Genomic DNA, 25,609 nt, shown 5'->3' with positions numbered 1-25,609 from the left:
CGCCATACAGATGGAATATTGCTGATGACGGCGTCAAACAACCAAACCAAACCATTTGTTAGTTTTTTAGAAATATAACTATCTCAGTGTTGTGCTTTAACAAACAAACATCAATCTGCATTGTCTGAATGGCGTGTATAGAAGGCATTGTACGTGAGCTTCTGTCAATAAATGCCAAGCGATGACGACGAGTGTACTTGACACAGTAGACTAACGTTTAGTCCCTGAATACATATAATTGTGATAGTAGCAAATAAACCCATTTAAATTGAAAAGGAGCCCAAGTGAGACCAGATATTCAACCTGAGGAAATCTAGACTTGCTTCATTTAGAGCTTTAGGGAGGGCTAAGCATTGGGGAAAATAATATGGTTCAGGGACTGTGAGACAGACTATTGACACAGCTGTGCTATCAGGTGAATAATGTATTATAATGTGTTCTGCTTACTGGAAATACTTCTGTGATACTTGTTCCCGGAGACGGTTTTCAACCTACTGCAACGTTTTATAATGTTTGGGTCAAATTCAAATCTAAAGTTTCTGCTTCCTTTTCTCCGTGAGTTTATCATGCATTAATGAAACACTTGCATGCATAAATATATACAACCACACTGAGTGCATGGGCCTCTTATGCTGTGGGGATTCTGGGTGGAACAGCCCTCACCATCATACACTGATCGAAGATAGGCCTATGCGACTTAGTGGATCGGGTGATCAGGCTCACTGACTTGGTCACGTGAACATTTTACCCAGACGGGTCGGACGTTCCTCACAAGTCAGTGATCACCGGTTTGTGTGGTCCAGACTGGATTATTTACCTCATATAGCTGGAATATCTCAAGTTGAGCAAACACAGACACATGAAGTCTTTGCACAGGCTTCAGACCCCTACTTGACATTACATTTACTGATCCAGCAAATATGTTAAAACAATACATGAGCATACAGCCTGTCTGTATAGCACTTTTCACCATACACAAACTGCAGTGCAGCTGTTAACAGACTGATGCACAGCAAGTGTGGGGCAGCTTTACCCCGATATACTGAAGATGATAAAATGATATATGGAAAGTATGAATCGATGACATACATTTCTACAGGAGCATTTCGTGCGCTGGTTTATGAATGAGCTACGGCAGATGTCAGCTGGTGTACAGGTGTTTGATTAAAGCTTGACTGGCTCTATATATTAACACACACGTAAACGTGTTTTGTACAGTATTCTCGGTCATGCACAATCACAATATCAGGCTTAGGTTAGCCATGGGGTCAACAAGAACATGTATCTAATGCATCTCTTGATACAATATAGTCATGACAGTAAACATGTATTCATATACATTACCATACCGGTAAGTGACTCACCGGATGACATGTCAAAAAATATATCTTAATAAATAAATTTAAATAAATTAAAATAAATAGAAACAATCCACAAAAATACACCCAGGAGATGTTACCTGCAGTTTCGAGCAACTAAACTGAACATGAAACCGAAATTGTGTGATGGCTTGTGCTTGTCTAATACACGAGTTTTGGTTATTAACTTTAGCGAAAGGTGTTGATACTGTGTCTTTCATCGTTCTTCCATCCACACATGTAGGCAGTTGGCAGTTGGCGTCGTTTTACTATTGATTCCATATTGATGTCACGACATGAAAATATTGCTACAACTAATTCGACTTTACATATTTACATATTGATACTAAATATTTTTTTATACTCACACCAAACAATTAACCCACTTTAAAATTGCGGGGCTTTTGTTTTCAAATGCCCATCATGTCCAAACTCGTGATAGTCACTATACCAGTTGGGGCAGGGGTGGCAGTACGTGGGGAACCAGCCGTGTTGCTTGATGCCAGTCTACAGTCTCTGTCTACATGTATTCTAGTGTCGTGTCATGCCACACGGTCATGTTAGGTCAGGGTCACCATTAAACGCAGAGGGATACATATAAACAACCTAAAACTGGACTTAGCTGACAAATTAATCTTTGTATGTAATACTACCTCAGTGAATGAGTTGGATTTTACGCCACTTGTAGCAATATTCCATCATTTATTCACACTGCATATTGCACCTAAAGATCAAGCCTGTATAGCCTCCCTTTAAACGCTGTGATACCTGCTCCATTGAGGGAAAACGCGCAAAGTCATGTTAGATCTAACTTATTTACTTCCATGCTAAAGATATCAGTAATAGGCTAATGTATGTTGTTAGAATCAATGTGTAAATGAAGAATTTACAAAATGCACAAATGTCGAAGTCATTTTATACAAACTAACTGAAACATCTGCCGATTTATTGACAGATTAAGTAAAAATGTTTTTATGTTAAAACTGGCTGAATACATCACCATGGATTAATCATGCAAAGTTTAAAGGGATTACAGAATAATGAAATAATATATATTGATTTAGTTTTTTTACTCGTCTTCAGTCACTGCATGGGTGAGAACATCTATATTTTTAAAAGTTTTGAATTTGCTATCATATAAAAATAATGGGGCAGATGTTTTCAGTCAGTTTGTAAAATGAATAAATACTAAGGCTTTTTACAAATTGACTGCCTTTGTGGCAATTTTAGTCATTTTACACACTGACCGATTTACACATTGACATTGTGTAAAACAGATCTTGGTGGATTAAAAGTCCACGCAAAGACTATATATAAACTGAATATCTATATCTTTTATCAATCACTAATGTATGTGTTAAATAAAATACATATCAAACAAACTGTGACAAAGCAAATAAACTATACAATCTTAAACGTAAGAGATAATATTGATAATGTGTTGATTTAGGAATGTATCTAGGCCTTTCATTCCGAGTACATTCACCATGTACACACAGATAATATATCTTTGTGGTGAATCTCCTGATCACCATTGTTTGTGTATGGCGACCGACAGCTGCTGTTGTAGTCTCTGGTGCGTGGTACGCAAGTCAAGCAATATTTAGTGGTAACTCCCGTCTTTGTTAGAAAAACACCGCGGAAATGTCAATTTAAAACGCGCGCGCACTTGTCGCCGTCATTCTTTGATAACAGCGCCACCTGCCCGACACTCTGACAGTTTAGCGGAAGTGCGGAATTCACTGAAACCGAAATGGCGGCTGTAAAGCAGAACGTTGAGACGTGGAAAGCCAGACTAGACAAGGTTCTACACGAGAAGAATGGCTTCACAGACCTTTTGGAGAAGATTGAAGTGAAGACGGGCGTCCGGCGACTTTACATCGCTCTAGGTGTGTGATGCTTTTCGTTATTAAAGGCCAGTTGTTGACAATGTCAGAAACACATCCCTAAACTGGAAACTAAATCCTCCTAGCACGCCTTCATACGATAATACTTTAAATATTCCGTATATGCACGCTAATTACGATACATGAGTCCGATGTTGTATTTGTGGTTGGTTGTGGTTGTAGCATGGTTTAGACGGCTAGATGATTAGCACGAGACGGAAATTAAAACTGCAACATTGCACAGCTGTTGATTGGATCCCCAGTTGATGAAAGCACACATCATAGGAAGGCTCAATCCAAAAATGGTCATGCAAGCATCCTAACCATGCAGGCTCCTAATATTTAATATATTTCCAATTTTCATGTAATATGGAAGGGGTTTGAGATAAATGCACCAATATATTTTCTATGTCTTTTTTGCATGTCCTAAGTTAACATTTTGTTCATCATGCTGCCAAAGCCATTGGGATTACCCCATGCTGACACAGACATGTTATAAAAACTAGCCTAATTCATTTCATGAAATATCCAGCAGATTTTTATAAAGATTTTATTCATCCTAATTGGTGTGGTTCAGAAATATTATGGTAATGTTTTCTCAAAGCATTTGTTTAAGGCGTTTATTGGAAAACTTTCTTGTAATGTTTTTCGAAATATTTGTACAAATAATTTTATGTTTCCAGAAATGAGTCCGCAACCAATTTGTTTCTAAATATTGGAACTAGTTGTTTTCATCATTTAAAAAAAAGAAAACCAGGATGTAAAGCCCAATTAACAGTGTCCTGGTAAACAGTGTTTCATTTGAAAAACACCAACTAAATATAACTTTAATGTATATCATCCACACATCTTGTGAATAATGCAAATTGCATATAATCCGATACTGTCACCTGTAGACACATGACCTCATACCACAGGCAGCCTACGTTCAAGGGTCGTGATCAGGGCATGCTGTTTGTTGTAATACAGCAATTCACCATTCAACATGTTCAATGTACTGTTAGTATATGTCTAGTGTTGGACTGCCAGTATAGGATGAGTGATTTTTTATGAAATCATTTCCATTATATTTATATTTATATATTTGAAAGCAGTGGGTAACGGAAAATGAAATACCCACTCAACATTCATAATACCCACTCCAAAACAATACAGTGGGTACGGTACCCACATGAGCTAATCTTATCTGGAGCTCTGATGTCATATTATTTTAACCAACTATTGCGTAAAATGACCAGAAAAACTTCTTAAATTATTGTTTATCTTCGTTGTCTTAACTCTAATAGATAACTTGTATATATAACTAGAACTTTCCGTCACAAGAAAACCATCCAGTAATTGCAGTAAATGAATCCTAAGCAGAAAAAGCTGCTCAATATTTCCCTGCAAACAACGATCAGCATCCACATGATGGTTTTGCAATTTAGATTCATCTTCACAGCTGGTCTTGTTAATTGAATGCTTGTTTTCACTAAGCCTGAAACGTAGACTCCTGAGTACGGCCCAAAATTATCTTGTCTACAGACTTGTGACACCTCATCAAAACCTTTACATGTTGGCCCATATATAATCATTTCTCAGAGAGAAAGACCAGACAGACCCTGTGATTAATATTGTAACCTGTGTCAGGACATAGGAACTAGATGACCAAATTATCAGATATTTAATCACCCCTAATGACAAACACAGATTTCAGTTTTCTAACCTAGAAGAGGCATTCAAACTAGTTTTGATTTAGTCCATAACACCCTGTATGATCACTCATCTACTGCAGCATGTCAAGGTAGCATGACATCATTCAGTGATTCACTCATTCTAACACCGACTAAAATTGTCATTCATTGCTGCATCTGACATGTGCCAGGATAGATGGTGTCCGGAGCAACACAGTGATAATGAACTTTTGGTAAAATATGATTACTGTTATAATGAAGACTGGACACACTTGGCTGGCTGCAACAGGTGGTGTTATATGGAATCGCTGCTTGTGAAGGCACTTGAAGCTGATGTGACTGTTGTTTCTCTTCATTGTTAGCTGAGTCATTATTGGTTATTGACATCCGAAAATTGGAGCATATAGAACAACACATGTAGGCCACAGCTACTTCGTATTCATCATATTGTGTGCTTATTTTATGTGACAGGTTCAACTGAATCATCAAAACAGTTGGTTTCAGTTGTCTTATGTGATTGGGGAGAGCTGTAACTGACCAACATATTTCAAGTTACAGTAACTTCTAATGGAGTAGTTGCCATGGTTCCTGTGTACATAATGGGTGTAATCAAATGGTCTGACCAGTGTTTGTAGGGGGTTTGTCTGTATGTCTGTTTTCTTGAGTGTCTGTTTTGTCTTTACTTTGTGGATTTGCATAACTTAGACATGCCAGAAATCTGTGATTTGCAGGTTCAGTTCAAATCTCCGTTTTACAGCTTTTTCCAAAGTGGTAAACAGCTTAGACCTGCACCACTTTAGCTTTTGTCTTGCATTAAAACTGTCATGCCATGAATGGAGTACTGTTCTCTCAACATCTGTTTGTGATTATATTTCTGTTGTCAGTTGATATTGAGGGCTGGTGTTATACTAGAGGATGGTTTTCTATATTTGTCTGATATAAGATCAATCGAGTAAATATATTGTTAGACAAAATTAAGGCATTAACTTTATGTCTTGCTGAATAGAAGTTCATCCTTCTTAATCTCCTTAGAGCAAACATGCTTGTCGTAAGAGGCGACTAACGGGATCGGGTGGTCAGGCTTGCTGGCTTGGTTGACACATGACATCGGTTCCCATTTGCGCAGATCGATGCTCATGCTGTTGATCACTGGATTGTCCTGATCCAGACTTAATTATTTACAGACCGCTGCCATATAGCTGGAATGTTGCTGAGTGCGGCATAAAACTAAACTCACTCACCTTAGAGCAAATGTCAAAACTGCTTAATCTGTGATTGAGAAACCTGTCAGTGTATATTTACGACTGGCGATAACCATGTTGCATGGGTGATTTTATAGGATGCTTTAATCACACTCGCTGGGATCATGTCGGATGAAGTTTATTATATTTTTAAAATTAATGGCAAATGGCAAAATGCCCAATTGAGTTTGAGTGAGGTGAGTACAATTTATTTGGTTACTGAAAGGAAAATGAGGGTACCCAGTTGAGCCAATGACCCAAAGGAAGTTTAGCGTGCCACGTGGTTGAAATATTGCAGTATTTACCAAGTATTTCATGTCGCGTGGTCGCATTCACGTAATTTTCAATGTTTTGTACGTGTATATTTATGCTGCTGTGTTCAGCCGTTAGCTACATGCTTGCGTGTTTGCTTTTAGACGTTTACTGGGTGTACTGTCTGCGGGCAGAATATCCCGAGAGCTGATAGGCATGACAAATGCTTGTGCTGTTAGAGAAAGCAGGGCATAACTCTGAAATCTGCGAACTGTGTCTGACCTTTTCCCCCCGGGCCCAGAAGAGACGGGCCGCTGATGTCCTTTTTTATAAGGAATTGCGAGAGGCGGGAGGGGAACTGACCCAGAAGGTCTCCCCGTCCAAAGCCAAAAAGGCTAAACCAGCTAAACCTAAGTCTTCGCATAAATCGCATTCCCAATCTCAATCCCAATCTAGTGGTTTTGATATGTCAATAATCACTCAATTGTTTCAGCAGCACATGGACTCCGTGAAGTCCCTTGTTCATGAGTCCGTAGGAGGTCTCCGCCAGGAGTTCCTCGCCCACTCTGAACAGGGGATGGGATCGCCGAGCCCGGCTCGATCCCTTAGCCTGGAGGCGACTGTTGATCCTTTGCCTTTGGCTTCGGGTCCAGGTGCCTTGGCTACCCCGAAGGGGGAGGGATAATATTGATAATGTGTTGATTTAGGAATGTATCTAGGCCTTTCATTCCGAGTACATTCACCATGTACACACAGATAATATATGTTTGTGGTGAATCTCCTAATCACCATTGTTTGTGTATGGCGACCTACAGCTGCTGCAGCAGGCATACCAGACTTACGAGGAAGTCTACCGGAATGCCATGCAACAGGTGCGGCTGCTGGTCCACGAGGCTTACCTTTCCCCTATCCAAAGGTCTGCTCTGGAGGCGGAAGGGAGCACTGGGGACGTTTCCCCGAATGTTTTTCTGCTTCGCCAATTATCCAAAGTGCAGGTCCACCTGACGCAAGACTCGTTGCGGTCTGCCGCGTCTACGGTGATGTGCGCAGTCATGGGGATGCGCAAGCTGTGGCTGTCTACATCCCGTTATTCGGCAGCGACACAGCAGACCTTGCTGGCCGTTCCGTTTCGGCTGGGAGCGACGATTCCGGGGGCACAGCAGGTCATTCGGGAGGCTGCTGCAGCAGGACTCTAAGGCTCTGTTGGAGCAACCGCGGGCTTCTCGCTCCCGTAGCGGGTTCTTCCTCCGGGGCACAGCCTACGCCCGAGTCTGCCGGCTGGCTTCGGCCGCTTGGCAGAGGTAGGAGGAGGAGCCGTCCCGCCAAAGGTAAGGGCAAGGAGCAGTCCTCTTCGTCTGGCTCCCAGCAGCCTTTTCGTGGTCGCGGGGGGTCTGCCCCGACCTCCCGTTAAACCAGCAGGCTGTCGCCGTGGGTCCATCCCAGTCAGTTCATCTGCAGGGGACCACTCAAGCTTACCACACCTCCCAGTGGGGGGCTGCCTCTCTCTATTCCTGCCGGAGTGGGAGAAGGCTACCAGCAACACTTGGGTGCTATCCACCGTCAGTGTCGGCCATCTACCACTGTGGAAGCGAGGCCCGCCAGAGTTCAAGGCATACGTCGCACTCCGGTGCTGTCATGTCCAGTCAAGGCGGATATACTGTGAGACGAAGTTCAGACTTTGCTGGACAAGTCCGCAATAGAGCGCATACCACCGGGCGGGGAACAGGCAGGGTTTTATTCTACGTACTTCCTCATTCTGAAGAAGGACGGCTTGTTCCGTCCCATTCTCAACCTCAAAGGGTTGAATCGCATGCTAGAGGTTCCATCCTTCAAGATGGAGACACTTCGCTCGGTGATCTCCTCTGTTCAGTCGGCGATTGGCTTACGTCGATCGACCTAAAGGATGCGTATCTACATGTGCCAATTCATCCATCGTTCAAGCAGTACCTCCGGTTCTCTTACGACGGGATGTATTACCAATTCACGGTGCTCCCCTTCGGCATATCCACTACCCCCAGGGTGTTCACAAAGCTCATGTTAGTGCCGGCTGCCCTCGCAAGGTCGTAAGGAAGGCTTGTTACCCTTACCTAGACGACTGGTTGCTCAGCACTCTAACTCAGCCAGCGAGCCTAGATTCTACCCACATGGTGATAGACATTCTAGTTCGTCTGGGGTGGATCATCAACCTCAAGAAATCCAATCTGGTACCCATCCAGGATTTGGTTTTTCTTGGGTCACAAGGGTCTTGTCTCTTTGTCACCCGACCGCGTCACCAGAGTACGGGAGATGGTGTCTTTGTTCCTCTCCCAGCCCCAGGCACCAGTGAGAACTTGGCTCCGTCTACTGGGTCATATGGCGGCAACTTTCTCTGTAGTGTGGCGGGCGCGGTTGAGGATGCGCCCTATACAGCAAGCTTTGGCGAGTCTGTGGGCTCACTCGGAGGATCTGGAGCAGTGTCTCAGGGTCCCGGGCGGTTGTCTCCTCACCTTCAGTGGTGTACCAATGTCGGGAATCTCTCCAAGGAGATCCCTTTGGAAATCCCGATTCCAGCTCTTACTGTTCAAACCGATGCATCCCTCATGGGCTGGGGGGTGTTCTGGGCAGTCTGTCGGTGTCTGGACTCTGGTCCAAAGCCGGAGCCCGCCTTCACATCAACGTATTAGAACTGAGAGCTGTCCGGTTGGTTTCGAGCATTTCCGGGAGCATGTTCAGGGCCAGGTGGTTCATCTTCAGTTGGACAACCGTACAGCCATGACATACATCCTGAAGCAAAGCGGCACGGTGTCCCTAGCGCTCCTTCGGGAGACGTGGGAATTTCTCCTCTGGTGCTTCCTGTTTATCTCCCGGGGCTGTAGAACATGCGAGCAGACGCTCTCTCTCGCCGGATCCTGGCCCCGCACGAGTGGATGCTCGACCGGCAGATATTCGGAGTTATCTCCCAGTTGTACGGATCGTTCCAGGTGGATCTGTTTGCGTCCGGCGGGACAAATCAGATACCCGTGTTCTGCTTTCGAGTACCGGAGTACCAGAGGGCGTTGGCTTCCGACGCCTTCCTGCTGGATTGGACGGGCAAGGTGTTGTGGGCGTTTCCGCCTCTACCACTCATTCCCCGGGTCCTCTCCCAGCTGTCCACCCAGCCAGCTCGGCTACTTGTGCTACTGGCACTGCTATGGCCGTCACACAGCTGGTTTCGGTAATTCTCAGGTTTCTGGCTCAGCCTCCTGTTCTATTACCTTTGCGACCGGACATTCTCACTCAGAACGGCACGCCACACCCAAATCCAAGGAGTCAGTGCGTGGCTTGGCCTTTGTCAGGTCTAGCCTCGAAGCACACAGAATTCCTGCAGCAGTTGCAGACACAATTCTGGTTTCGACAAAAGTTCAATAGGATATGAGGATAGGTGGTCCCGCTATGCGCGCTGGTGTTCAGATAGGGGGATTGCAGATCCCATTTCTGCACATTTAGTCCGAGTATTGGAGTTTTTGCAAGCTCGTTTGGAAGAAGGCTTGGCGGCTTCGACCATTCGTGGCTACTCCACAGCTATTTCCACTTTCCACACCCCTGTCGATGGTGGTCTTCTGGGGCAGCACCCTCTTATGCAGCGCTTTTTAGCTGGCGTGGATCGGGTTCGACCTGCTGTCAGGTGAACCAGCCCACCTTGGGATTTGTCAATCGTGCTAGATTGGCTGTCCGGTCCTACGTTCTCACGTCTATCGGCTATTTCCATTCAGCTGTTAACATGGAAGGCCGTATTTCTGGTGGCGGTAACATCTGGGTGAAGGGTCGGTGACTTACATGCTATGTCCGCAGACCCAGCGCTGACTGTGTTCCATCCAGATCGTGTCAGTATTCGCCTCCCGGATACTTACCGTCCAAAGATCTATCACGCTTTCCATGTGACAGCTCCTATCGAACTTCCTACTCTTACCCAGCCTTCCACATCGGGGACCTCTGCAGCGAGCACTCACCCGTTGGATATCAAACGAACACAAGGGATCCATACGGGTACCCATCTGTTCTGCTGTTACGGTGGCGGGAAGGCTGGCATGCTGGCTAGCAAACAGACCCTATCACGCTGGCTTGTATCGGTCATTTGTGCTGCATATCAGGCTAAGGGCAAGCCTCCCCCTGAGGGGTTGAAGGCTCACTCGGTCAGGGCAGTGGCCACGTCAAAGGCTTTGCATCGGCACTGCCCATTGAAGAGATATGCTCTGCCGCTATTTGGAGCAGGCCTAGCACTTTTATCAGGCACTATCAGCTCGATACACATTTACGTGATCGTGCACGTTTTGGTCGAAGGAATGGTGATATGGGCCTAGGTGCTTACCTGGTTGGCTGCGCATGCGTAGCAGGGAGGTAACTCCACGTGGTGGGGGCTGTATAATTGATAAAAAATATTTTTATTTATTGTACAATATTTTTATTAAAACATTGATACAACTGTCACATGACATTTTCAGCCGCAGAAAATGCATATATGTACCCCAAGGACGATTCTCTTCAAAGAATTGGAAACCTCCACAGGTTTTGCTAAATTTATATCATTATTCTATGTTCAGTTTGAAAATACTGTAGCTGACATTTTTTACCAGGGCTCCAGATATTTTTTCAACATCAGGAGTACACTCCTTGCTACAATATAGGAGTACTGGAAAACTGTAGGAGTACATCTGAAGGAAATTATTGGGGTATCAGTAATCTTGTGTTTAGTTTCATATATGTACCCTTATCTGGAGCCCAATACTGTTTTACCATAAATGATTCCAAGACCATTTGTGGTGCGCATTTTGCTACGTTTTCTAATTGATCAGCAGGCACTTTTTATCCGTAGTTCAGCCCTCTGTTTTTACCATAGTGAGATTATGACAGCAGGCACTTGTATGAGATATGTTGGGTGTTACCTTGGGATCCATCTGTATGCAGAGTACATGAGTGAATTGATTTACGTTTGATTCATCATGTGGTTGGATACAGCTGTTAGCCTGGTTAGATGCTACATTAGTCATTACAAGGATACAGGAACTATCGATGCCCTCATACAGCCTGTGTATTTATCATGTAACAGGTGTTGTCATTATGGGTAATATCTCTGTTCACAGGGAAATTTAACAGACCCTGTTATGGTGGAGGGGAGGGGGTAGCCTAGTGTAGTTAAAGCGTTCGCTCATCACTCCGAAGGCCCGGTTTCGATTCTGCACATGGGTACAATGTGTGAAGCCTATTTCTGGTGTTGCCCGCCATGATATTGCTGGAATATTGCTAAAAGCAGCGTAAAACCATACTCACTCACTCACTGTTATGGTGTACAACAAGGTTACTGTCTGTGACAGGTAGCATCTAGTACTGAAGTTGTATGCAGTGTTAATGGTACAGTTGTACTTTTTATGACACATTTTTACCTCAGTTTACCAACTGTACCACTGAGTCATTTCTTTTCAAATTTGATTTGATAATTATGGCATTTTTGATGATGTGTTATTAGACATTTTTCCTAGTTTTCTGAGGTACATCCTGACAACTTCTGATTGGTTCATTTTCTAGGGCATTCACTGGTTGCCATTATATTTTGTACTTAGAATATTTTTCTAATTTGGTGAAGGTAAGAAAGGAATGTCCCTTTGGAAGTTTATTATGTCATGAATGTGTCCTGATGCCGAGTGCAAAATCCTTCTGAGTTCTTGGACCCAGGTTGCTCCCATTTCAGGTTATGCAAATCTATACGATGTGAAAGGCTGCTAAGGTTGATTGAGACAGAGCTACAGATAACCTTTTGGGTCATTGAGTTATGTACTCACTTGTGTTCATCTCAGTTGGGTATCCTAATTTTCCTTTGAGTAACCAAATAAATTGTACTCACCTCACTCAAACTCAATTGGGTATTTTGCCATTTTCCATTAAATTTGAAAATATAGTAAAGTTTAAATGTTAATGTTTGTTATTTATATTTGATCTGTAATATGAGAAACGATAAGAAAGACTGCAAGTTGTCAAGTTCATGTCCTGAAATAGAACCTCTCAGTATACCTCAGTTATTTTATCTATCCACCGGTACCCAAGCTAAGATTGACATTTTTGTGTGTACGCATGTAAGATCACATTTATTGAGTATTTACAAAAATTAAAGAGTACTTGTACGTAATAGACTGAATAGAAATTGAGTTTTCACATAAATATTTTGCATAATTTACGCAGATACGCAGCTTATCTGTACCTCTGTTGAGACAGAGCGTGAGTGACTGACATAGTGACAATGACATATTGTTGATTTGTCCACATGACACAACATGTTGAGACAGTGTGTTGTTTGGTATTATTTGGGTGGCTGTAGTCCAAAGTCCTTCATACTTGTGTTACGTGGGGCGGTAGCTCAGTGTTGTTAGGATGTTATTGGACTCTGACTGAATAACAGGAAGTAAGATACTCTGACGTTTGTTCTGTCAGCAGGAGGTGATCCTCATTAAATGATTGTGAGGCCAGATGTAGCCAATCCCTAATCGAAACTAATGTGTAGGCTCTTGTTGCAGCCGAGATATAATACATGTTTCTGAAAACAGTATACTTGATATAAGAATTATTATGATATATTGATATTGCAGTTCACATGGTTAAAGTTGTCCAGCAGGATAAAATACCCTGTTCAGAGCTCCAGATACCATTTAGCTCGTGGGTACTGTACCCACTGTATTTTTTTGGAGTGGGTATTATGAATGTTGAGTGGGTATTTCATTTTCCGTTACCCACTGCTTTCAAACGTGTGTATTTCAGTCATTTTACTCACCTAAGTATTATGTCATTGAGTAAGTTTACTAAGCAGGTATGTCCTGCCTTATATCATACCTAATCAAAACCAACTTAAATATAATGGAAATGATTTCATAAAAAAATCACTTATCCTATACTGACAGTACAACACTAGTCCTATACCAACAGTACAACATTGATAGCAATCGATGTCTTTTTCATAAGGCATGTGATTTTTATTAATATATTCCGCACACATTTGTTTTAAACTTTATGCGTATCTAACATTTTAAATGCGTAATTGGTACGCAACAATTATTTTCAATGCGTAATTGGAAATTTTCTATGTGTATTTTACCCGGATACGTAGCTTATCTGGGCCTCTGCCTGTAGTTATACTTTTTATATCTTTAACCCTGTATTCAGTAATATTGCACCTACGTGACACTGGTTTGGTAATGATCAAGACCAGCCCTTAATGCCAGTGATAAATGTCATGAAGAATGATCCAATGAGTTAACATCTGATGACTTGTAATAATGCACTGAAAGTGACCTCCCAATCAATTTGTTTACTTCTTACAACAAAGGAAGCTGGAGACTCAGTGATTGAAATGCCTCATATCAATCTACATAGGGAATAGTATGTGTTAAACAGAGCCACTAGTTGTTGAATATTACCTATAAAACCCAGCATGTGTCACATTATAGATGTTTGTGATGAATATGGCTCAGGTTCCTGATGCTGGATGTATCTGTTCAGCAGAACGAGACACCTGTCATCAAGTCCAAGCCTAAGGTATTACCTGTAGGTGTGAACACTGAACCATGTTTGTCACTGTTAGGCTGGTTGAACATTGAACCCGTATCTGTGTAGTAATGATTGAGTGTGTGTTTGTCTTTGCAGGTGTTGTGGCCTTGCTAGCCCTCTACTTGATGGTTGGTTATGGAGCGCAGTTCCTGTGTAACTTCATTGGATTTCTCTATCCTGCTTATGCCTCGTAAGTATTGTCAGGACTCCGATGTAACATGCTGATATAATTTTTAAGTCTAGTTCAAAGACGCTCTCTATTTCTACATTAAAGTATGTAAGGCTGATATTGTTTATTATAAATATGATCAAGTTAATAAGAATCCATAAAAAGTATTGGCTTCATGCTATATTGTGACTTGATGGTTGGCGTAACAGTCTTCAGTGTTCCATGACCATCAAGACAGTTCTGACAACACGTGAGGTGAGGTGAAATTGGGTTTAACGTCGTGCTTGAGAATATTTCGCTCATATGACGACGTGCATGCGTGTGTATGTGTATGTGCGGCTGCTTGTACTAGCCCAGACTGAAGCTGGTTTTATAGTGCTAGCTCACTGAGATACCATGCCGCAGTTAAGCATCAATAACCCACTCAGACACAGTATACTGACTCCGAGCCGACCAGTCCTTGTTGTACCCATTAATGCCGAGCACCAGGCAGGGACCAACAAGTACCATATTTTAACGTCTTTTGGTATTACGCGGTCGGGGATCGAACCCGCGACCTTCCGCTCTCCGGGTGGATGCTCTAACCACTACCCCACGGAGGCGGTCGACAACACCTGAGTATTATGTTGATATAATAGATAATTTAGTACTGTATTTGTTTGTATATTTACTGTATTATTATTGAATCATTTGTAGTGAAATACATAGTAATGGATAAAGTAACTGAATTCTTTAATTTAATGATTTATTTAGTGACCCAAAATATACTACAGGGAATCAGTCCTAGAACACATGCATGATTTTTGCAGCTGTAAGCTGTAAATGTAAAATTATTTGACAATGCAGCAATAGTAATCTGTCCTGTGTATGACTGCAGGATCAAGGCGATCGAGAGTCGTGAGAAGGACGACGACACCAAGTGGCTGACATACTGGGTGGTGTACAGTGTCTTCAGTCTCGTGGAGTTTTTCGCAGACATCTTTCTCTTCTGGATCCCATTCTACTGGCTGCTGAAGGTGAGACATCTAGTGAAGTGGAGACTGTGTCGCAGCCATTTGTGTATTGAGCATGTGTTGGTTGAGTTGATATATGCGAGATGCAACATTAACTATAAACAATGATGCTTTAACAGTGGGTGATGTCAGCAGCCTTAAACATAATACCACTTAGTATAGAAGCTTAGTGTAGAAGCTGGTCTGCTCCCTCTTGCACAAAATGATGTCGAGAGTACTTGTGACCCCATATTTTATCAGGTTTACGGTTGTTGTAGTGTTATGTTACCTTTGGGGAACAAGGCTCTGAATCAAATTCAGTTTATGTGTCAAAGCCTGTTAAGACTGTGGCAGTGTTTCTGGTGTATTAGTGTAGGTATTGTAGGTGGTGCAGTCCAATGTGTAGTCCAATGTGTAGGGGTTGATGTCACTGACACAAGTGCCATGGTTACTGACCCGTGAAGGTCCGGGTTAAAATGAACCTTCAGTAGCCCATGCTTGTTGTAAGAGGCGACTAACGGGATCGGGTGGTCAGGGTCGCTGGCTTGGTTGACACATGTCATTGCTCCCAGTTACGCAGATCGATGCTCATGCTGTTGATCACTGGATTGTCTTGTTTACAGACTGCTGCCATATAGCTGGAAAATTGCTGAGTGCGGTGTAAACTAAACTCACTCACCCATGGTTACTGTGGGTGCAGCCCATACATGTGCTTGTCGTAGAAGTTGACTAAATGAAGTGGGATGTAAGGCTCGGTGGATTTGTGGAACACATGTTGCCATTTCCCAATATGACACATCAAAGTTGTCATGTAAATCATGTGATTGTCTGTTTGATGTGGCTGGAATATTGCTGGGTACAGTATCAGACAACAGTATCTGATAGTACAGTACATGACACGATACAGCTGGAATATTGCTGGGTACAGTATCTGAAGTATAGTACATGACATGATACAGCTGATATTGACAGCTGAAGTACAGCTAGTACATATCTGAAGTATGGTACATAACATGATACAGCTGGAATATTGCTGGGTACAGTATCAAACAACAGTATCTGAAGTATAGTACATAACATGATACAGCTGGAATATTGCTGGGTACAGTATCAAACAACAGTATCTGAAGTATAGTACATAACATGATACAGCTGGAATATTGCTGGGTACAGTATCAAACAACAGTATCTGAAGTATAGTACATAACATGATACAGCAACAGTATCAGCTGATACAGCTGAATATTGCTGGGTACAGTATCAAACAACAGTATCTGAAGTATAGTACATAACATGATACAGCTGGACATACAGTATCAAACAACAGTATCTGAAGTGATAGTACATCTGGGTACAGCTGGGTACAGTATCAAACAACAGTATCTGAAGTATAGTACATGACATGATACAGCTGGAATATTGCTGGGTACAGTATCAAACAACAGTATCTGAAGTAAAGTAGTACATGACATGATAGAGCTGGAATATTGAAGGGTACAGTATCAAACAACTAAGTGAAGTACAGTACATGACATGGTACAGCTGGAATATTGCTATTGTTATCACAGCTGAAACTGTCTATTGATATGCCTGTTATTTAACATCCAGCTGTTGAAGATGTCTCATGTGCTTGTGTTTGTTCCAGTGCATCTTCCTGGTCTGGTGCTTCATCCCGGCTCAGTGTAATGGCTCCACCATGCTGTACTACAAGTTCATCAGACCATTCATTCTGCGCCATCAGGACAGGATAGATACAGCTCTCGCTGATGCCAAGGACACTCTCAACGAAGGTGGGTGGTGTTGGCCTGCCCTGCCTTATCTTCAATCTTGTATTCAGTATCAGTGTATATGTGGACCTGTTCTTTTCTCCTCTTTGTCATTGTTTCTGATAGATTTCACTAGTTTTGGACCGGATATTCCCATTTCCTAAATATATACATAAATTCAACAATTACAAGATAAAAAAGAGTTATTTTGGTAAAATGGGAGAAACATGTTTTTTGGTTAGTTTTTCTGAACAAGTATCTAAGTCATCCGAATGAGTGTGAGATGTTGTGCAGTGAGTTTGGATGAAGTACTACAGTCAGATCTGCAGAGTCAGCCAGCATGTTGCCCAATGGTTGAAGCAGTCTGTGCTGTTATTGGTTTCATTTCAGGCCAGTGAAATGTCCTTTTTGATTGTTTGTCTTCATGTCAACAATATTTGGGCGAGTGCAATTCCTTGTGTTTCTCCCTTGTTTGTACAGAAGTAAATTTGTCAGTGTGTAAAACCTACACCAGTGTAGATGTACAGACCTAGGTAAGGACCTACCTGTACTGATGTAGGTCATGTACACACATGCATGTGAAGGTCCCATGTATGCATGCACTCATCCATGTGTAGTTGGATGACTTGTATCATGTGCATGCATGTGCACCATCCATGTGTTGATACGTATGCATTGTTTGTAAGTTCTTATAGAAGTCACTACAGGGGGACTCAGGGGTAGAAATAATGACATTAATGCATACATACTACCACTCAACATCTGCTTAAAGTGCACAAATCCAGAACGAAGAGTTATGGTGACAAATCTTTTACACTTGCTGGACCATTGCTGTGGAACAATTTGCCAAAAGAGATCAGAACAAGTCAGACACTTGATGTCGTCAAATCAAAACTAAAGACTCATTTGTTTTGTGCCCACTACAACTCATGGACAACAGCACTTTTTGTGCAGTGCTACATTGGATATAAGCACAATACAAATGAATAACTTTTTAAATTTTTGTCGTCTGTAATAGTATAATAACAAAATTGCTAAATTTGGACAGGAAATATCTCTTGGCCAGTGTTCCCACAAGTTCAGGATAACCCTAGACGAGTAGCATTCTTCATACTGTGGGAGTAACCGAGGAAAGTTGACCAGATTGTGGATGTGTGTGGTGTGCATGTGTTTGTCCTACAGGACAAGACTCCAGATGGGTTTTTAATCTACTGAGTAATGCTTCACATAGTATTCACTTTGGACATTCAATAGCGTTACCCTCTAGGTTCCGTTGTTCTGAATATGTTTCTGCTTAAAACCTGCTGAAAGATATGCAGGTATTCAAGCTCAAACATCAGCATTGGGTAACTGCTCACTGCTGTTTTTTAATCGTTTGATGAGTGTTTGTTTGCAGGCAATTCAAATTATTTGGGCAATTGTGGTTTATTCTGGGTGTTTTACCACATGTTTATGCAGATTCTCAGTTTATCTGGAGCTCAGGGAGGAGACTGTAGGATCATTATTACCCGGTGTGTGTGATGTTACCATGACAATGGGATGATTTGCTTGTCCTGGCTTTAATAACACTAAAGCTTGAGGTTGATGGTGTCACTTTAACATAACTTGTTTCATTAACACTAGTGTTTGGACTTGCCAAAGAGTCTGCTAAGAGAGGTAAGTTGCCTAATGACCCCCCGGCATCCTGATGGTGTAGGGTCCCAGCTGGTGGCAGGATCAGGTTCACCCCCAAATATCTTGTGTTCTTTATCACCATCATTATCTCCCATTCTATATCTGAACCCATGTGATGTTACAGTCTCTAGGTTTGGCTACAAGAAAATAAACTAACGTAAGTGAGTTTCAGTTAAGGCACTTTGATTCTGTCACAGATGTTTAGTTCAGTTAGAAAAGATTTGTTTACTAATAATTGTGTTAAAAACTAAGTTTACTTTTAATATCTTCTTGGAAATAATTGCCAGAGCAATAGATTACCAGCTGATGTAATGGTGAAGTAACTTTTGTAGATTTGACAGTTTGGATTAATAATTTTCATCCAGTATTGTTTCCATTGTTTCCTGTTTCTATTGTGAAGACATTTTTATTTTTGAGTTTCTAATAATGTTGCCATACTAACTAAGTATTTGAAAGGTAATTGATCTAGATGTTGGTGAGCCAATATTATAGCATAATAATTATGACTTTATGGATAACAACTTCTTGTTTATTGCATAGAGTTACATTTTGGAGTAGATACTTACACTGTGTTTTCAAGCTAAATTTTAGCTTCAATATATGGAAGGTTAATGAGCAGCAACATTGAACAGAATTTATTGTTCATGTTGGTGCAATATTATGGGGGATGATGTTGACAGTGCAACATCCACAGGGTGGCTGGGAGGTGTGTTGGGGGGGTTACTGTAGCAGAATGTTCCTTGCTGACATGTGCAGGGGTGGAAATAAACAAATTAATATTGGAAAGTCAACTGGATACCGGTACAGTGTGATATACAAATTTGCTTGCCCAACAGATAAAAACACTGGACTCGGGCGTCGGGCAATGGGTTATTTCCACCCCTGATGTGTTATGTCCTTCATATGACATACTGTCTTGCTTTTCTGGGCAACTCAGTGAATTCACTCATTGCACAGATGACTATGTTTCTTTCACTAAACACCATCTGTGAAGCCATGGTTGGTGTTCTTCACAATGAACTCTGATATGAGCTTGACTTTGTCTGTGAAACTCTCTTGCTTGTCTGCCTTTCATGCAGCAGTGAGATTCATGGTAGGGGTGTTTGCAGTATCCATGGTGGGTTGCATACAGTGGAGGAACTCATGCTGTAACTGGAATATGCTCATGTAATATGGTACCTCTGCAGATTTTAAGATACATCAATAAACTCACCTGTCTTTCATAAATGTATATAGCACTGAATGAGGAATACTATGGAGTCTGCATGACAGTGGAAGTTTGTTACAGGAGCATTCTGTTTTCATGATGTTACAGTATTTTTTTTGTTTTTCACAAGCTTGCCGTGTTTCACTTATTTGCACACTTTTGCTTTTTCTTTTTTTCTCGTTTGATTTGTTTTATGATTTTACTAAATCAACATATATATACAGGAGGGCTTACTGTCTTCAGAGTAAAGAGTAACATCAAACATAGCATATATATGTCAAGTAATTTGTTTATGATGTCATTAAATAAAATGGTGTAGGTTTGTAGAGACAGCTATTTGTATAAATTTATCCGACTTGCCATGTTTAATGGTACATACACAAGATTTGTTGAGGCCTGCATTCTGACCCAAGGAATGAGTGGCCCATTGTTTGTAGGGTTGTGTCAGAGCTGCCACCTCCAACATTATTTTGCATCTGGCTGTGAGCCGTATTAAGTGTGACTATATGGTAATATTTAACATTGGTAGAAAGGTCCTTATGAGAATGAAATAAAATGACTACCAATCTTCGGTCAGGACAGGTCAGGTGAAGTCAGGTTGGGAGGTCCTTAATTTAAATTCACTCAACAGTATTCTTCTTTTTGTTTACAAGCATGAATATTATCAATACAGGTATTTGGGGGGGTCAAGTTTGACAAACTGTTGTTGAAAAACAATTGTTTTTTATTGGGCCAACATTTTGAGTGTTTTCAAACTCAATCATTTGAGTGTTTTCAAACTTTGTCTGGTAGCTTTCAGCGAGGAGGGAAACTTTTGATATGGTGTTTCACTAATTTGCTTGGTATTTTTGAAAAGAACCTAGGGAAACATGTTGGTGATAATGGTTTTCAAGAGGTCTGCTTCTGTTACTTCAACAATCAAAGAACCTCATTAAATACACCATTTGACGGAACTGAATAGTTTCAGAAAAGAATGTAAATTCCTCTTTGTGCCTCTGAGATCAAACAACATTTTCAAGTGTTCACTGTCTCACATAAGATATATTAGTTCTTGTAAATCTTAAAGGTTACATGCAAAAACACCAACTTTCCAGATTCTGATACCTTTCGGTATGGACTTACGAAACAAAGCCGCCAAAATGCAAATTCAAGTTTTTTCTGGGGAAAATCAGCGTGAAAAGAATGTAAATTCCACCTGTGTCTTTGTGCCAGACTTCTGATCACTGATCAAACAACATTTTTGATTTATGGCCCGAGTTCGGCTCCTCTCTGTCACATTATGTAATTACACAGACTGTGATACTTGAACGACACAACAAAAATGTCAAAATCACTTAATGAACCAGCCGTCTCACATAAGATATATTTTGAGGGAGGTTTAGTTCTTGTAAAATCATGAATAAGTGATAATTGTGTTTTAATTATGTTTGATTTTTTGGTTGCATGTGACCTTTAAGTAACCTGGTTGTTGTAAGTGTAGTAACTGATCCCCTAGTAACTAGTCACCCCTTCTTTCTCTCCCCTCCCTTTCTTTTTCCCCAATCCCACCCACAAAGTGACCCGCTTGTTGCAAGTAAAGTAACCCTGGTCACAACCCCCACCCCACCCAACCCCCTCAAAGTAACCTGTTTGTTGTAAGTAAAGTAACCCTGGTCACAACCCCCACCCCACCCAACCCCCACAAAGTAACCTGTTTGTTATAAATAAAGTAACCAATCAACTAGTTACAACCCCACACCCACAAAGTAACCTGTTTGTTATATGTAAAGTAACCAATCAACTAGTTACAACCCCACACCACCCCCACAAAGTAACCTGTTTGTTGTAAGTATAGTAATGGATCATCTGGTCATCTGGTATTTCAGTTCTTTTAATGAATTTGAGTCAAAGGTTCAGAAATACTTGAAAGAATCCTAACTGCTATGAGCACTGATTGTCATTAAGTTCATCCAGTTCAGTTTTCAACTTACCAGGAGAATGAATCTTAACCCTAGTGAATCCAGTGTGTGTCTTGTGCCATCTATTTAATCCCCATTCTCTCTTCCAGCAAAGGACGTGGCTGAAGATGCACTTCAGGATGAAGCTGTCCGCCGTGTTGTCGACTCAGCAAAGCTGGACTAATGATCCTCCATGACACGCCCAACACCATGTCGGGAGAGTCTTCATGCTGCTGCTGCTGCCGTCGCCGCTGCTGCTGCCACCATGTTGTTGTACCCTGAGTTCCGGACCAACGTTTTTGTTTGCTCAACACTCTGTTCTTGTCTCCCTATTGGGCAGAACCTGTTGTATTGATCTGTAAAGTATTTGTACAAAACTGATTTCTTTATTCGACTGAAAACTGAACATTTGGAAATGAAGTCAAGTAGATAAACGTCTTTTTAATCATGTTAACTAAATAGAAGTTTCAAACTGAGGTTTTTGCAACTGTTGTTCTCTAAGTTTGAAGTGTAGTAGAGTGTGCAGTGAATAACAGATGTTGAGAATAAGCAGTAGCTGGTAGGGGATGTTGCTAGCCGCAGCAGCTGGTAGGGATGTTGCTAACCGCAGCAGCTGGTTGGTTGAGGATTTCGTATGGTCGGCATTGTAGTAACCCTATTTTCAGTTTCAGTGGTACAAAGACGTCACGTTGATGTTGGTAGTATTTTGTTGCAAGAAAGTCATTTCTATACATTTCATATTTTCAAGACATTTTTAATTTTTTCATGAGGTTGTTTATGTAACATTGGTAAATCTATACTTCAAGTAAATTCCTCTATGTTGATTTTGCAAACCCATTGCTTGTCGACTTTAATTCAGTATTTTCTGGATTTTATTGGCAGTTCTTGTAAAGTTATATTTCTATTTATTTTTTGTTGAGCCAAATTTATTATTTTGGAACATTTACCAGTCATATCTTATCCATATTTACTATTGCATGCATAATTAGAACATTTTGATCAATAACAAACTTACTGTTTCCAACTTTCCTGCATTGTAATTTATATCAACATTTGAAGTAACATTGATATGCTTGACATGTGTAGTCGTAGTCATGTAGTTGCTGTAGTCGATTATTTGTCAGGGATGTTTGTGCAATTGCTGTGTACTCGCTGCAATGTTAGGTAACCGTGGTAACAGCACAATTGTGAAGTGTGATACTTGCATATCCTGATTAACAGTTTGGAATGAATTGGCCGTGATGTGGAAGATCAACTATCATGACATGGTATCTGGTAAAAATGATGTGACACTGTTCATATTTTTGATTAAATGACATTGTCTATGTCTGTGAGGGATAGTAGGATATTCATCCAGACATATATGTCGAGTACTTGAATTGAAGAATTTGGATGGTGTTTCAGTGCTCATTGCAGATGAACAGTTGGAAAAGATTTTCAGAAATGATCATAATGAGATGTAATTCAAAGAATCTTAACTTACAAGATACTGTACATTGTTAAACATCAAAATAGCAGGGTCAGAAATTAATTTGGTTTTACTTGTCCGGAACAAATGACATGCCAGGCTTATGTCCTGAACTAGTCTAACACGAGTCGAATTATGTTAATTTCAAACCCTGAATATGTACAAGTATATTGTGGCGTGAGAAAGCTTTCCCAGTGTTATTGCCTTGGTAATGTTTTAGTAGGGCAGACCATGGACTGTTATTTATTGTACATGTTGTATAACCATTCATTGGGTACATGATGCTTTCCCTCCTCCGTCACTGGGATCAGCTCCTTGTTATCTGGTCAGTGTTGTTTATGCTCCTCCATATTCTATTCTTATACTGTTATGTAGGTAGATCATGTACCAGAATAACTTAGTACTAACGTGTAGGGACTTCTCTCAAGCTTTCAATCGTAAAAGTAAATAATGCTTCAAAAGATTTTCAATAAAACAGTTTAAGTTTCTTCTAGAACCTTTTATCAGTTAGTAATAAATCTATTGTAAATTATATTAATTGCTTTAGTGACTTGTGTCCTGACATTTGAACAAGTTGGATCATATTCTTGATACTGTATTTATATATTTTCACTATTTGTGAAATACTCTTAAGTTGTACAATTTCTGTCCTGTGTGCCTCCTCAATGGCCGAGTGGAGCTTTCAGCTGCCTCGGGTCGGTGTTGCATTAGAAAGTCTGTAAATACTAACATCGTCATTTGTCTGTATGGATGTTTTTTCATCATGTTTTGGAAAAAAGGGCTGTAATAGATTTTTGATCTTCCGAATAAATTTTGATCTGAGATAGCAGTGTAGTATATTTTTTTGGCTATTCTAGTTCATGGTGGTGCTGACAGAGTGCTCATGAAGATAGATATTCATCAAAAGCTGAGACCATTATTCCTCAACGCCAGATCCCTTGTTTGGTGTAAGGTGTGGAGAGTTATGTCCCCTGGCAGCCAGAATCTACTACAGTCCGTTTGAGACAAAGTGATACCGATGAATTGCAATCTAACACAAAAACAAATAAACATAAAAGAATCAAACCAACGCGGACTACACTAAAAACAGACCAACTCTAGAATTTTTTTGCATAATTTGTGTCACAAAAATAAAAAAGTTGTTTAAGAAACTGTCATCATTTATTTGTGCGTTTTCCCAGTTTGTTACAAGGGCGCATTGGCAACTAAAGGAACAGCGCGAGATGCACGTGCATTAGTGACGTGATTACTGCTGATTTACAAAGTCTATGATTTTTTTCAAGGATGAAAATGATGGAGTGACCCAAGTATGCAATTACTAAGTACATACAGCGCACTATCTGTGCAGCTGGGGTTCGTGTCATCTCGCCAGCTCAAAAGTTTGTTGAGAACCCGTTAACGCACGTGCATCTCACTTTTCGCGCTGTTCCTTTAGTTGCCAATGCGCTCTTGTAACTAGGGTCACCAACACAGGTACAGCAAGACTGATTCTTGGCCCTCATCAGTGTATCAGGGTATATATTTTCAGTGATACTTGTCTCGCTCCTCACAGTTAACTGACAGTGACATTCATCACATGATATCCTCTTACACATTTAAGCTGTGAAACAATATGTTAATGTGAGAAATGTTTTATTTGTCAGTCGAATATTACTTCATATCTTCAGCAGTACAAAGAAGGGTGATGAAAGTGTTAAGTGGTACAGAGAACAAATGCATCAGCAAAACATGAAACCAAATTTAAACTCTTATGTGAGGGATGAAGTGGGGTTGTTTGCTCCCTTGGGAAATATATTTTCTTAAGTTATTAGGCCAGACCAATTTTATTTCTTGTTTGACACATTTTTGTCCTCAGAAAACAAGGCAGGAGAGAAAAAATAAAAATCACTAGTCAAAATAATTTTCCTTTTAAATACTAAACATATTTTATTTTTGGCAATTTATATTTATATTATATTTATTTATATGGGGCAAAAAACAATCCCCAAAAATTGTTTTTGTAAGTTTACATTTTGGGCCAATAAAAACATGAGGATTTTATTTTTTGAGCGGGGAAAATTAATTATTTTTTCTTATTCTTGAAAAAATACAACCGGCGAATCCGTAATACAAAAAATGAAATTGGTCTGGCCTAGTCAAAGTTTTATGTGCCACATATACTACTCAAAAGAAGTGAAAGAACATGATGTACATATGAAAAAATTCTTTAACTTCTTTTGAGCACTATATGTTGTCTACAAGCTTAACAAACAAATGCATTGAAAATGTTGTTTTGATTTTTAACAAGAATCACATGAAAACGAAATTAGTAATGGTAGTCTCCAATATACTAACACCACCAATTCTCCAGAATGTATTAACCAAATCCTTGTTTTGACAGTGACATAACCAGTACACCTGAACCAGAGTTGGTTTGAATCTGTCAATGGTTGTAT

The 25,609-nt window shown here is 40.7% G+C and overlaps 1 protein-coding gene across 3 annotated transcripts; it reads left to right on the top strand.

The window, feature by feature from the left end:
- Positions 1 to 3,068: 3,068 nt before the first annotated feature.
- On the top strand, positions 3,069 to 23,998 carry LOC124253424 (receptor expression-enhancing protein 5-like). Of its 3 annotated transcripts, none has more exons than XM_046687191.1 (6): positions 3,069 to 3,247; positions 14,058 to 14,151; positions 15,008 to 15,146; positions 16,768 to 16,912; positions 18,687 to 18,719; positions 21,817 to 23,998. In XM_046687191.1, the coding sequence occupies exons 1-5, from the start codon at positions 3,112 to 3,114 to the stop codon at positions 18,716 to 18,718; spliced, it is 546 nt and encodes a 181-aa protein (XP_046543147.1). In that variant the 5' UTR covers positions 3,069 to 3,111; the 3' UTR covers position 18,719; positions 21,817 to 23,998. The 3 variants fall into 3 exon arrangements, with proteins under 3 accessions (XP_046543147.1, XP_046543145.1, XP_046543146.1); XM_046687189.1 differs by lacking the exon at positions 18,687 to 18,719 and adding an exon at positions 18,512 to 18,544; XM_046687190.1 differs by lacking the exon at positions 18,687 to 18,719 and having other exon boundaries at positions 3,070 to 3,247.
- Positions 23,999 to 25,609: the final 1,611 nt, after the last annotated feature.

Source organism: Haliotis rubra, unplaced genomic scaffold (genome assembly GCF_003918875.1).
Source record: "Haliotis rubra isolate DU_JTF1 unplaced genomic scaffold, ASM391887v1 Scf54, whole genome shotgun sequence".
NCBI lineage: Eukaryota > Metazoa > Mollusca > Gastropoda > Lepetellida > Haliotidae > Haliotis > Haliotis rubra.
This window is presented reverse-complemented; position numbering and strand designations above follow the sequence as displayed.

Coding starts and splice junctions, on each gene's coding strand:
- LOC124253424 (XM_046687189.1), top strand. CDS start 3,112: ATGGCGGCTGTAAAGCAGAACGTTGAGACGTGGAAAGCCAGACTAGAC. Junction 3,248..14,057: donor GCGACTTTACATCGCTCTAG/GTGTGTGATGCT, acceptor TTGTCTTTGCAG/GTGTTGTGGCCTTGCTAGCC. Junction 16,913..18,511: donor CAAGGACACTCTCAACGAAG/GTGGGTGGTGTT, acceptor CATTAACACTAG/TGTTTGGACTTGCCAAAGAG.